Here is a 13,870-nt window from a genome sequence, read left to right as displayed (position 1 = left end):
AGAGGAACAATGTGGTTCCTGGTCACAGAACGCTGAATCAGCTTTTTGAGTTTAGGAGTTTGCCCACCCAGTCTACGTGTGTTTTGTGGACTTAGAGAAAGGATTTGATCTGGTCTCTCAGGTTTACCTATAGGTGGCACTATGGGATTATTGGGTGTTTGGCTTCTTGAGTCAAGCGATTTGGTCACCTTAAGGCCTCCTTGTTAATGGGAAGAAACTACCAGCAGAACCTGGTTCAAGGGGTGATGTCGGTCTGCCTCAACCAGTTAGGGGTGAGGGGAAAGAACGACTGGCCATGCACCTGGGGAAAGAACTTTGCTCACAAAACAATTTTAAGGTCAAAGTAAGTGTTTGACTTGTGAAATAAACAACTTTATTCTCTACTTTTATCCTCTATCTTTATCCTTCTCTCTCTCCTCTACCTTGTCTGGGGGATCACCATGGCATTCCTAGTCCAGCCGAGACTTATAATTCCTCCAGTGTGTCCAGGGTCTCCCCCATGGCCTCCTGCCTGTGGGACATGCCCGGAACACCTCACCCAGGAGGTGGCCTGGAGGCATCCTTATCAGATGTCCAAACCACCTTAACTGGGTCCTTTCAATGTGAAGGAGCAGTGGCTCTGCTCTGAGGCCCTCCCGGATGGCCAAACTCCACTATCTCTAAGGGAGTAGCCAGCCACCCTTCGGAGGAAGCCCATTTCTGCCGCTTGTATCCATGATTTCATTCTTTCGGTGACTATCCACAGCTTGTGACCATAGGTGAGGGCAGGGAGGTAAATTTACTGGTAAAAAAAGCTTTTCTTTTACACTCGGCTGTCTCTTCACCACAACAGACCGGTGCAGCGTTCGCATCACTGCAGCCACAGCACCAATATGTCTGTCAATCTCCCGCTCCCTTCTACTGTCAGTCGGGAACAAGACTCCAAAATACTTAAACTCCTCCACTTAGAACAGAAACGCATCCGTGACCCGGAGTGGGCACTCCACCCTTTTCCAGCCAAGGACCATGGCCTCAGATTTGGAGGTGCTGATTCTTATCCCCACCTCTTCACACTCTGTGAACTGTTCCAGTGCGAGCTGGAGGCCATCACCTGTTGAAGCCAACAGATCCACATCATCTGCAAAAAGCAGAGATGAGATTCTGAGACCACCCAAGTGAAAGCCTTCCGCCACTTGGCTACGCCTAAAAATTCAATCCATAAAAATTACAAATAGAATCAGTGACAAAGGGCAGCCCTCACAGACTCCATCATGCACTGCAAACAAGTGTGACTTATTGCTGGCTATGCAGACCAAGCTCCTGCAACGGTTTTATAAGGATCAAATAGCAATGGGCAAGACACCCCATACTCCTGAAGCACCTCCCACAGGCCACTCTGAGGGACATGGTCGAATGCCTTCTCCAAGTCCACAAAGCACATGTAGACTGGTTGGGCAAACTCCCATGCTCCTTGAAGTATCCTCGAGAGGATAAAGAACTGGTTTGGTGTTCCATGACCAGGACGAAAACTGTATTGTTTTGCTAACAGACAGACTCTCATTTTCAGCACACTGGCATAGACTTTCCCAGGGAGGCTGAGGAGTGTGATCCCCCTGTAGTTGGAACACACCCTCCGGTCCCCTTTCTTAAAGATGGGAACCACCACCCTGGTCTGCCAATCCAGAGGTAGTCAAAGGAATTTGCAAAGAAAAGCGTCTGGACTTCTTTAAGTTGCTTGAAGACGTTTCACCTCTCATCCGAGAAGCTTCTTCAGTTCTAAGGTCAAATGGCCGAGAGTCCCAGATTTAAACCCAGTGGGAGTATCCCCCCAAAGAGGGACAAAGGACCCCCTGGTGATCCTCTAATCACATGAGCCAAGGTGTGAAAGCGGGTGTGGTACCTAATCAGCCAGGGTTTCGGGTGAGCTCATTGTGAAACCTGGCCCCACCTTGTCATGTGAGTTCCTGAGGTCAGATGGCCCAGGATGTGAGTGGGCGTTAAGGCGTCTGGGGAGGGAACTCAAAACTGGATTATAGATGGCAGACAGTTGGTGTCGTAAACCACCGCCTCTGTTCAAAGATGGTCGCTCACAGTGGACATAGATGGCCTCTTTCACTCCTCTTTCAAACCATCTGTCCTCTCTGTCCAAAATGTGAACATTGGCATCCTCGAAAGAGTGACCTTTGTCCTTAAGATGCAGATGGACTGCTGAGTCTTGTCCTGTGGAGGTGGCTCTTCTATGTTGTGCCATGCGCTTGTGAAGTGGCTGTTTGGTCTCTCCAATGTAGAGGTCTGGGCATTCCTCGCTGCACTGTACAGCATACACCACGTTGTTAAGTCTGTGTTTTGGAGTTTTGTCAAAACTCCAAAACACAGACTTAACAACAGACAAATAGATTAACTTCCCACCCCCCTTGTATTTGGCAATAAATTTTAATCTCCTCAAAATATGTTATGAGTAACTTGCTTTATTTTACTCGTAGTTTTTCAGACACATCTAGTTGGATGAGGTTTTTAGATAACATGAGACAGAGCACATTTCAACCTCATTTCCTGTGGCAATATGTCAGATGTCATTTATATTTTGTCTGACATAAAATACTTTCAGCTGACTAAATAATTCAAAATAAATCGTTCTTGTTTTTCACAAAGTCTGACATGGAGTCTTAGATCATAGTTGTTTCTATGGCCTCTGGCTTGCAAATAAACTTGACAGTTTAAACTTGATCTTCTCCTCAAATACTAAATAATACTTTAGAGTCTGGGACTGAGATTTGCAAAAACTACTTGAGAGCAAAGAAGAATAAAGAATGCTGACTGTCATGAAGGTTCCTCCACCTTATCATCTAACTTCCAGTGAACAATGGTGAGAAAAGCCAAAAATTCTTTGACAGCCTCTTTTGAAACTTGTCAATATCTGTAACAAATTACAGAAAAGCTGGCCAAGCCCTCAACCCCCCAAATAAACACTGAAATTTAATCAAATGATTCATGACTATTGTGCTCCTTGTTATTGCTGAGTGAGGATAAATAAAATGTTTCCTTAAGTGAGTGATGTCATGTGATGTTCTGTAAACTCTTGAAATGAAGGCAATTGCATTTCTTTTTGCTTTATGTTTGCTTCTTTTGTTTGGTTTGTGAACCAAAAAGTTGTTGCCTTCATTTTAAACTACAGTCCTGGATGCCTGAGTTAATGTAGACTGAGACTGTAACAGACTGTTAATGTACAGCTCCACCTTTTTCTGTTCCACTGCTTCACGTTCTTTCACTTTCTTTACAAACACCTGTGCTGACCTGGAATGCTGCAGTCATGCTAGTAGCCCACTATATAAGAACTCCTCTCTGACGCAGACCTATATCAACCACAGGTGATTGTGCTACACTCTTCACAACAGGTACGGACACTGAGACAGGTAAGTAACCACAGCACAGAAAACTAAACATGTAGTTTAGTTGTAAAAGTGTAAATACACTTTTCAGTAATTATGATGAAAAAAAACAAAACAAAAAAATTATTAATTTCAGAAAGAATTTCAGGAGGAGGTAACATAGAAACTCACAAATAAAATGGGACAAAGAGGATATTGTCAAATGAAAGTGACATCTAATATAATGACCAAAAGCATTTTAAATCATGTATAACCAAGAAAGAATTAAAAAACAGTTTTCATCAGAAACATAAGTTTCCTGTAAGTCACAAAGGATTTCTTTCTTTTCTGTTTGTATTCAGTCAAGATGAAGTTGCTGCTTGTTGTTTCTGCTGTTCTGGCTGTAGCCAGCTGTGCCAGCATCTCTCTGGAAGATCTGGAGTTTCACGCTTGGAAACTGAAATTTGGTGAGACAGCAGACTCTTTCTCTCCTCTTTCATTTTTTCTTTTTGTCAGAAGCTTCTGATCATGTTTTATGTTGTTTAAGATACTGTGCAAGCCTCAAATTTAAAAAGAAAGATGAGCTCACCTGTATTTTTACTTGTGCTAAAGATTATAAAACTGGAAATAAAGGAAATATGTTAGCAGGTTTAAAATACAAAATGATTAACTTTCTTTTGTTCTTTTTTCCCCATAATTTCCTTTTCCAATTGGTAGAAAAATCATATGACTCTGAGTCAGATGAGGCTCACCGGAAGCAGGTTTGGCTCAACAACCGCAAATTTGTGCTAATGCACAACATCTTGGCAGACCAGGGTTTGAAGTCCTACCGCCTTGGGATGACACACTTCGCTGATATGGTATGTGCAGAAAAAGACATATCATTTAAATTTTACCAATTCACCATTTGAGTTGTCATCAATATTTTTCAATATAATTAGCATGTGATGATACAAAAAACCCCAAAACTTTTTGCATAAAAACCCATGAACTTTGCTGCTTTTTACCAGGACAACGAAGAGTACAAACAGCTGGTTTCCCAGGGTTGCCTTCACACCTTCAATGCTTCTCTGCCTCAGCGTGGCTCTGCCTTCCTTGGCCTGCCTGAAGGTCATGATCTGCCCGACACTGTTGACTGGAGGGATAAGGGATATGTCACTGAAGTCAAGGATCAGAAGCAGTGTGGCTCCTGCTGGGCCTTCAGCACAGTGAGTACATAAAATTTTGTGTTCTTTGAGAAACTTTGGGAAACAGAAACTGTTGTCTGGTTTGAAATTGAATCGTCCTTACTCCAGACTGGTGTACTGGAGGGTCAGCACTTCAGGAAGACAGGGAAGCTGGTATCTCTGAGTGAGCAGCAATTAATGGACTGCTCTCACAGCTTTGGCAACAATGGCTGCAATGGAGGATCAGTGAAGCGGGCCCTTCAGTACATACAAGCCAATGGAGGAATTGACACTGAGACATCCTACCCTTATAAGGCTAAGGTAAATAGATAGCAATATATCAAACACCTGTTTCTTCTGTGAATCACCAACCTTGAATATATGCAGTCAGGTCCTTACCACCTGACTATCATCATATCGTAAATATCAGAATTATAAATGCAAATCAGCTCATTCAGACAGTGGTGTTAATGATGGCCATGCATGATAAGCTGTACAGTACTGCTAAAACATATGGTAGCTCCAAGCCCTGTAAAACTCACAGCATAAGCTACTTTATTAACTAATTTCAAAATCTATTTTTAACATCACAGTATTTTGGTAAACTCTCTGTTTGCTAATATAAATGTGTGACAGCAGTAGAAACTTATAATAGCATATGTTCTCTGTATTAGGGTCAGCGATGCCGTTACAAGCCTGATGGTATTGGTGCCAAATGCAATGGCTATGTTCATGTCAAACCCAGTAATGAAGAAACCCTGAAGAAAGCTGTGGCCACTATCGGACCGATATCTGTTGGCATTGATGCTTCTCGTCATTCATTCCAATTCTACCAATCAGGTGCAGATATTGAAAAAATATTTGCAAAGTGCAGAGAAACATTTTTAAATTGGAAAAGAAATGTGAAATGCTTCATTTGTTCTTTTGTTCAGTTTAATTGACATGTATTTGCAGGAGTGTATGATGACCCCGACTGCAGCAAGACAGTGTTGGACCATGGTGCGCTGGCTGTGGGTTATGGTACAGAAAATGGACATGACTACTGGCTGATCAAGAACAGGTATTTACTCCAATGTGATGCTCGTATTTTAATTCATGCACTTCACTACTTCTAACATTCACTGAGTACTGATACAAAAATATGTAAAGGCATCTTATTTATGGAGATCATTATTTTTCTACATGCTTTTGGACTGTTAGTGTGAACACTATTGACTTTTAACTGCTAAATGTTGTTAAACTGTGTTTTTTTTTTCTGCAGCTGGGGTCTCAGATGGGGAGACAAGGGATACATTAAGATGAGCAGGAACAAATCCAACCAGTGTGGGATTGCTTCTCAAGCAAGCTACCCTCTAGTCTGAAGAGGTTGGAAGAAACCCGTCCTCAGTTTTTCCTTCTGATTTTACAGAAAATCTGGTTTGGCCACAATTTCTTTCAGTCTTTTTAAGCGAGTTTTGTAACTAAACATAATTATATTTGTGGTGTTAAGAAGCTCTCTTTTCCTGCAAAGGTGTTTAATGGAATAAATGTATAAATAAGGCAAATACATGTAAAAATAAATAAATAAACTGTGAAACTGTGGTCTGTTGATCAATCCATCATCCAGGCAGAAATGTTCAGCACCCATGGGATGTGTTTCTAGTCTTCTGGAGACTTTTGTGTTCCCTAATGAATAAAGCCAATGTTGTCCAGGTTTAGTTTGTTAAGACATTTGATATCACATTACTTACAGAATTTGTATGGTTATTATTGATACATACATACTGATCTCCACTCCATTATAAAAATAAGAATTATTTTAAGGTAACAACATCTTTCAGCATTTAGCTAGCTTAAAATGTGTGTGACAAACATCACATTTTTCCAGTTTCTTCAGCTGATGGAGACAAACAGAATAAATTATTTGGTGACCTCAAAACTTGATAGATACTCTAACCAAACACTTTTTTAAGCTAAAGAAAACCCAAATAAAGCAAATGATAGTTAGAACAGGTTTATAACACAATGATTATGACTTTTCTTGAAAAATAACAAACATCACAGGAGGTCTTCTATACTTATGAAATTCAGTGTGCATTAATTATGATTAAATTTGTTCATTAAAAATCATAATACCAGATAATAAGCTACCTTTAATTTTGATATTTCTTGTATTTTTGTAATAACAAAAAATATTATTTATATACATGCAATCTATATAGATAATTTTCAACACTGAATATTTTCAAGCAGGCCGAACTCTACTGCTGAAGCTTGCACAGACTTCCAGTGACTTTATTCATCAGGAGGTCAATCTGGCGCTTGATGCCAAGGTGGAAAACTGCAGCCATGTTTGGATTTTGAGCGCTCTGTTTAACTAGCGATACTTCACTGAACGCTTTCTAATTGCTGATTCTAGAATGGCAGAGGATGCCACACCTGAAGAAAGATGGGTACTTTTAAAAGCGTTTGAAAGTGCGAATCTTGTTTTATTTTCTGAGCATTTACACAATTAATGAGAAATAGCGAGAACTATAATCCTCAACAGGTACCATGGTCATCAAAAGTCATTCAAATCAATTCAGTCCAATTCAATTGGAAACAGTCGCCTCAAGGTTCTTTATATTGTATGGTAGACCCTACAATAATACATACAGAGGAAAACCCACCAATCATATGACCCCCTATGAGCAAGCACTTTGGCGATAGTGGGAAGGAAAAACTCCCTTTTAACAGGAAGAAACCTTCGGCAGAACCAGGCTCAGGGAGGGGCGGCCATCTGCTGCCACCGGTTGGGGTGAGAGAAGGAAAACAGGATAAAGACATGCTGTGGAAGAGAGACAGATTAATAACAAGTATGATTCAATGCAGAGAGGTCTATTAACACATAGTGAGTGAAAAAGATGACTGAAAAGGAAAAACTCAATGCATCATGGGAGTGCCCCAGCAGCCTATGTCTATTGCAGCATAACTAAGGGAGGATTCAGGGTCACCTGATCGAGCCATAACTATATTGTTTTTAAAAAAATGAATGTTTAAACCTAATATTAAAAGTAGAGCGTGTGTCTGTCTCCTGACAGGAGTATCAACACATCCTCAGGGGTTTCAACCGGCCTGGAGGTCTTAGGGACAGATGGCTGCTATAGCTGGAGCAGCACCCTGAGCCTCTCTGCAGACCAGCGGAGGAAGGCGGGCTCAGTGACCTATGAAGCCAGTCTGAGTGGACAGAGCTCATCACTCAAACCCTGGACCCTGACCACTGGTCAGAGTAGAGCTTCAGCATTCATATTGTGCTTTGAAACCACACTATAAATAACAACAAGTGTACATCACAAAATAAAATCAGAGTTTATGAAAAATCATTTTTGTTTTATCCTTTCATACTTTATCCATACCAATTTTATGTAATTTATAAAAATACAGAAATACATAATCATCAGTTTCTATCATTACACTTAATAATAGACCTGCTCATGAACTTTTGCTCATATTTAATGATAAATATTAAAGTTGAATCTCTGTAAACACATGTAATGGTTAGCTCATGGCCTGGTAGTGAAATATCTCTCCATGTGTAAATGTATCCAGTGTTGTCCCAGACATAATGCAGATTTGATTTTAAATACTAAATAAATAAATATTGCAAAAATTACTTGAGACCAAAGAAAATTATCTGTCTGACTGACTGTCATGAACTTTTCTGCACCTGACCTGACCTGAGCCTCCTGTGGGAGGTGGAAAGGCCAAACATTCGGTGACTACCTCTTTTGAATATTGTCAAATCCTGCCATGAAAGTGCAGAGAAGCTGGCTATGCCTCTGTTTTTTTCTGCTTCTTTTCAGTCAATATGAAGTTGCTGCTTGTTTTTTCTGCTGTTCTGCTGTAACCTGCTGTGCCAGCATCTCTCTGAAAGATATGGAGCTTCACGCTTGGAAACTGAAGTTTGGTGAGACAGCAGACTCTTTTTCTTCTCTTTTATTTTCGATTTTTGTCAGAAGCTTCTGATCAAGTTTTATGTTCTTAAAGATGCTGTCCAAGCCTCAAACTCAAACAAAGAAATGCTCACCCATGTGTTTACTTGTCTAAAAGTTTATAAGACTCAAATCAAAGGAAACATGTTAGCAGATTAAAAAAAATAATGATTAATTTATTTTTTCTGTTTTTTCTCATAATTCCCTTTTCCAATTGGTAGAAAAGTCATATAACTCTGATCTAAGTCAGAGGAGGTTCACCGGAAACAAGTCTGGCTCAACAACTGCAAGCTTGCACTAGAGCACAACATCTTGGCAAACCAGGGTTTGAAGTCCTACTAAGGATACAAAAAGACAAACAGAAAACTTTTGGATAAAATCCCCATAATTTTTCCCTGTATACCAGAAACATGAAGAGTGCAAACAGCTGGTTTCCCAGGGCTGCATGGCTCCTTCAATGCTTCTCTGCCTCGCTGTGGCTCCACCTTTCTTTGCCTGCCTGAAGGTACTGATCTAACCAACAGTATTGATTGAAGAAATAGTGCTAACTGACACTGAGACACAGAGAATGTGAACTTTTCCAGAAATGCAAAAATAAAGTTCAGTCTTAGTCTTACAAAAAAGAAATCCAGAAACTTGTGAACAGAGATGAAAAAAAATATAATTTATGTGGTATAAAAGTTTCTTAGTTTTTGAGATACCTCCTGGAGTAAGAACATATTTTCCAGAGTTTCTCATTTATCAAACAAAGTCTGCAGTTGGGGCCTTGAATGGGGAGAGAAAGGAAACTTTAAGATGAGCAGGAACAACCAACCAGTGTGGAATTGCTAATTCCAAAGCAATTCCAGTATCTTTGGTCTGAAGATATCAGAAGGAACTCATCACCATTTCTTCCTTCTGCTTTGACCAAAATGTATATGAATGTTTTTAACCAAGTTATGTAACCAAACATCATTTGATTTATGGTGTCAAGAAGCACTCTTTTCCTGCATTGGTGCTTAATGGAATAACGTCATAAAGACGTCAAATGCATGTTAAATAAATAAATAGAATGCTTTATACTAAGAGCTAAAACTGTAATTGTGTTTGTTACGTTGTGTTGGTAGTGTGTAGCTTATTACCCATGAAGTGGTTTTTAGCATTAGAAACTATGGTCTGTTGAGCAATCCAGTATAGACAGACTGCCAATCCAGTTTCCACCATCTAGTCAACATGTGTAATCTGTATTTTAACATATTAATTTAATAAAAAACAATAATAAATTTGACACTACAATACTACATTTTTTTAAATGATTACCAAATCAGCAAATAGATACCAGTTTATAAAAAAGGAAAACTGGTCTCTACACATCATAGAGTTCGGCTGCAACACAGAATTCAGGTTTACACAGTGGACTAGCTTGTTTAAAGAGCTTGGCCTGTACGTTGTGGCAAAATTAAAGAGGGTAAAAAACAAAGCCCACTTTGTGTGTCAAGTGTCGAGTATTTTCGCCCTTTCGAGGTATGCAAGAGTTTCAGCTCCAGATCTAACATCATAATTTTGCCCTGCAGGGAATAGACATCAAAAGAAAAAGGCACAGGGATGCATTTGACCTTCTTTATGTTGAGACAAGACGGCTCCCACTCCAGAATCTAATGCATCCACATCCACTGTTGTTAGAGGTTTGGTTGAGAAAGGATGGGAGCAGAAGTGAAGTGTTGTTTGAGGAAGTCAAAGGAGGACTGAGCTGCTGGGGTCCACTGGAACTGTGATTTGGAAAGTTGGGTTAGAGGCATGGCAACTTTACTAAAGTCCCAGTAAAGTTAGGAAAACCAAGGAAACGTTGCAACATTTGCAGTTCTCAGGCACTGGCCAGTCCATGACTGCTTGCACCTTTGCTGGGCCTGGTTTGAGATGCCCCTTTGGTTGCCCAGCAATTTATCTTTCCTGTAGCCCGGCAAACATGAAACAATTTATGAAATGCCAGACAACGTCATTAACTAGGGCCTGAAAAACAGTGGGTGTGTTAGTTAGTCCAGGGCATTACCAGGTATTTGAAGTGTCTGTGATGGGTATTGAAGGCTGTCTTCCACTCACCACCCTACCTAATCCTCATCAAGTGACAGACAGATGTGGAGGAAGAAACAGAGTGGGATCCTTTCTGAAAACTTCAGCCAAATCATGATAAACAGTTTGGAACCCTGAACCAAACCCATCTGAAAACTCAGGTCGGATTGGCTCAGCGGGTGTAGAATCTTAAGGGAGAGTGGATTTTAAACAGTTCTTATGGCAAGACAGCCTCCATCCAGACTCAGTTTTTTTTTCTCAGTTGATGTGTGGATTGTGGGTTTGTAACCAAGGGTGCCACGGACCAACAGGGTGATGGGGGCTTCAAATCATAGAAACTGATAGCTTTGGTGGGGTTATCCAACAGAGTGAGTGAGCTGGGTTTTGTTTTGTAAGTGATATCCTGGATTTAGTTTCCAAACACACAAACGAACACAGACAGAGGAGAAAATGGGAAAAGACAGACAGAAGACCCAATCATAGGGGAGAAGCCAAGGAGGACTGAGGGACCCTGACACCTCCACCTTTTTCTATTTCAGTACATAACATTCTTTCGCTTTCTTTACTTTACTCCTGTCCTGACCTGACTGGAATACTGCAGTCATACTAGTAGTCTGCTATATAAGACGTTCTCTCTGACGCAGACCTATATCAACCACGGACACTGAGACAGGTAAGTAGCTACAGCACGTAATTAGACACATAGGTGAGTGTGTAAATACACTTTTCAGTAATGTGCTGATGAAAAAAAAACAAAGAAAAACAAAGAATTATCAATTTGAAAAAGAATTGGAGAGAGAGATGATACTGTCGTACTATGAAAGTGACATCCAACATTATGACAGAAAGCATTTTAAAACTGATGTGGTTTCCTATAAGTCACAAAGGATCTGTTTCTTTGTATTCAGTCAACATGAAGTTGCTGCTTGTTGTTTCTGCTGTTCTGGCTGTATCCAGCTGTGCCATCATCTCTCTGGAAGATCTTGAGTTTCGCGCCTGGAAACTCAAGTTTGGTGAGACAGCAGACTCTTTCTCTCCTCTTTTGTTTTTGCGTTTTTTCAGAAGCTTCTGATCATTTTTTGTGTTCTTTAAGACACTGTCCAAGCCTCAAACTTGCCTCATCCTCATGTTAAGTTGTGTAAAAGTTTATAAGCTTCAAATCAAAGGAAATATGTTAGCGAATCAAAACAAATTATAATGGATTTTTCTTTGTTCTGTTTTTCATAATTTCCTTTTCCAACTTGCAGAAAAGTCATATGAGTCTGAGTCAGAGGAGGCTCACCGGAAGCAGATCTGGCTCAACAACCGCAAACATGTGCTAATGCACAACATCTTGGCAGACCAGGGTTTGAAATCCTACCACCTTGGGATGACACACTTTGCTGACATGGTATGTGTACAAAAAACCAGATCATTCAGATTTTACCCTTCACCAATTCAGTTGTTATCTGTATTTTTAGATGCAATTAGCGTGTGAGGATACCAAAAAACAAACAAACAACAACTTCGTTTGATAAAACCCCCATGAATTTCTTCCCTCTTTACCAGGAACATGAAGAGTACAAACAGCTGATTTCCCAAAGCTTCCTTGGCTCCTTCAATGCTTCTCTGCCTCAGCGTGGCTCTGCCTTCTTTCGCCTGCCTGAAGGTACTGATCTGCCCAACACTGTTGACTGGAGGGATAAGGGATATGTCACTGAAGTCAAGGATCAGAAGATATGTGGCTCCTGCTGGGCCTTCAGCACAGTGAGTACATAAAATTTTGTGTTCTTTGGGAAACTTTGGGAAACAGAAACTGTTGTCTGGTTTGAAATTGAATCATCCTTACTGCAGACTGGTGTACTGGAGGGTCAGCACTTCAGGAAGACAGGAAAGCTGGTGTCTCTGAGTGAGCAGCAGTTAATGGACTGCTCTCACAGCTTTGGTAACAATGGCTGCAATGGAGGATCAGTGAAGCGGGCCTTTCAGTACATCCAAGCCAATGGAGGAATTGACACTGAGGCATCCTACCCTTATGAGGCTAAGGTAAATAGATAGCAATATGTCAAACACAAACACACACCTGTTTCTTCTGTGATTTAAATCACGAACCTTGAATATATGCAGTCAGGTCTTTATCACCTATCATCATATCATAAATATCAGAATTATAAATGCAAATCAGCTCATTCAGACAGTGGTGTTAATAATGGCCATGCATGATGGACTATACAGTACTGCCAAAATATATGGTAGCTCCAAGCCCTGTAAAACTCACAGCATAAGCTACTTTATTAACTTCTTTCAAAATCTATTTTTAACAGCTTTTGGAAAGCCCTCTGCTTTCTAATATAAATGTGTGACAGCAGTAGAAACTCATTTTAGCATATGTTCTCTGTATTAGGGTCAACAATGCCGTTACAAGCCTGATGGTATTGGTGCCAAATGCAGTGGCTATGTTGAAGTGAAACCCAGTAATGAAGATGCCCTGAAGGAGGCTGTGGCCACTATCGGACCGATATCTGTTGGCATTGATGCTTCTCATAACTCATTCAGATTCTACCAATCAGGTGCAGACATTGAAACATATTTGTAAAGTGCAGAGAAACATTTTTAAATTGGAAAAGAAATGTGAAATGCTTCATTTGTTCTTTTGTTCAGTCTAATTGACATGTATTTGCAGGAGTGTATGATGAGCCCGACTGCAGCAAGACAGTGTTGAACCACGATGTGCTGGCTGTGGGTTATGGTACAGAAAATGGACATGACTACTGGCTGATCAAGAACAGGTATTTACTCACAAGTGATGCTCATATCTTAATGTTTTTAGCAGCTAAATGTTGTTAAACTGTGCAATTTGTTTCTTTCTGCAGCTGGGGTCTCAGATGGGGAGACAAGGGATACATTAAGATGAGCAGGAATAAATCCAACCAGTGTGGGATTGCTTCTGATGCAACGTACCCTCTGGTCTGAAGAGGTCTGAAGAAACCTGTCCTCATTTTTTCCTTCTGATTTGACCAAAATTTAGTTTAAAGTTTTTAACGGTGTTATGTAACTAAACATCATTTTATTTGTCGGGTCAAGAACCTCTCTTTTCCTGCATTAGTGTTTAATGGAATAAATTTATAAAGACGACAAATACAAGTTAAAATAAATACATAAATTGTGAAACTGTGTTCTGTTCGTCAATCCATCATCTAGACATAAATATTTAGCACCTGTGGAATGCAGCTGCAGACTTTTGTGTTCCCCAGTTGTGAGGGTGATGCATCATTTGACCCAGCATTTTGAGGTTATTTTGTTTTGTGACTCTTTGTATTATGACGGTTTAATTTCAATTTTTTAAAGTTTAGCATCGAGTTTAGTTCTTTCTATGCTT

General features: G+C 40.2%; 2 protein-coding genes across 2 annotated transcripts; both read left to right on the top strand.

The window, feature by feature from the left end:
* Positions 1-3,362: 3,362 nt before the first annotated feature.
* LOC116334700 (procathepsin L-like) lies at positions 3,363-6,036 on the top strand. The gene is made up of 8 exons (XM_039603096.1): positions 3,363-3,392; positions 3,710-3,814; positions 4,065-4,207; positions 4,358-4,555; positions 4,643-4,834; positions 5,188-5,353; positions 5,468-5,573; positions 5,775-6,036. The coding sequence occupies exons 2-8, from the start codon at positions 3,715-3,717 to the stop codon at positions 5,872-5,874; spliced, it is 1,005 nt and encodes a 334-aa protein (XP_039459030.1). The 5' UTR covers positions 3,363-3,392; positions 3,710-3,714; the 3' UTR covers positions 5,875-6,036.
* Positions 6,037-10,835: 4,799 nt separating this feature from the next.
* Positions 10,836-13,655, top strand: LOC116334701 (procathepsin L-like). Its single transcript, XM_039603095.1, has 8 exons — positions 10,836-11,185; positions 11,421-11,525; positions 11,760-11,902; positions 12,061-12,258; positions 12,346-12,537; positions 12,896-13,061; positions 13,175-13,280; positions 13,365-13,655. Exons 2-8 carry the CDS (start codon positions 11,426-11,428, stop codon positions 13,462-13,464), a joined length of 1,005 nt encoding a protein of 334 aa, XP_039459029.1. The 5' UTR covers positions 10,836-11,185; positions 11,421-11,425; the 3' UTR covers positions 13,465-13,655.
* The last annotated feature ends 215 nt before the right edge of the window (positions 13,656-13,870 follow it).

This window comes from Oreochromis aureus, linkage group 19, assembly GCF_013358895.1.
Source record: "Oreochromis aureus strain Israel breed Guangdong linkage group 19, ZZ_aureus, whole genome shotgun sequence".
Lineage (NCBI taxonomy): Eukaryota > Metazoa > Chordata > Actinopteri > Cichliformes > Cichlidae > Oreochromis > Oreochromis aureus.
This window is presented reverse-complemented; position numbering and strand designations above follow the sequence as displayed.

Bases quoted from the DNA above. Each gene is read 5' to 3' on its own strand.
- LOC116334701 (XM_039603095.1), top strand. From the start codon at position 11,426: ATGAAGTTGCTGCTTGTTGTTTCTGCTGTTCTGGCTGTATCCAGCTGT. The intron at 12,259-12,345 runs GTGAGTACATAA...TCCTTACTGCAG, and splicing joins CCTGCTGGGCCTTCAGCACA to ACTGGTGTACTGGAGGGTCA. The intron at 13,062-13,174 runs GTGCAGACATTG...ATGTATTTGCAG, and splicing joins ATTCAGATTCTACCAATCAG to GAGTGTATGATGAGCCCGAC.
- LOC116334700 (XM_039603096.1), top strand. From the start codon at position 3,715: ATGAAGTTGCTGCTTGTTGTTTCTGCTGTTCTGGCTGTAGCCAGCTGT. The intron at 3,815-4,064 runs GTGAGACAGCAG...TCCAATTGGTAG, and splicing joins CGCTTGGAAACTGAAATTTG to AAAAATCATATGACTCTGAG. The intron at 5,354-5,467 runs GTGCAGATATTG...ATGTATTTGCAG, and splicing joins ATTCCAATTCTACCAATCAG to GAGTGTATGATGACCCCGAC.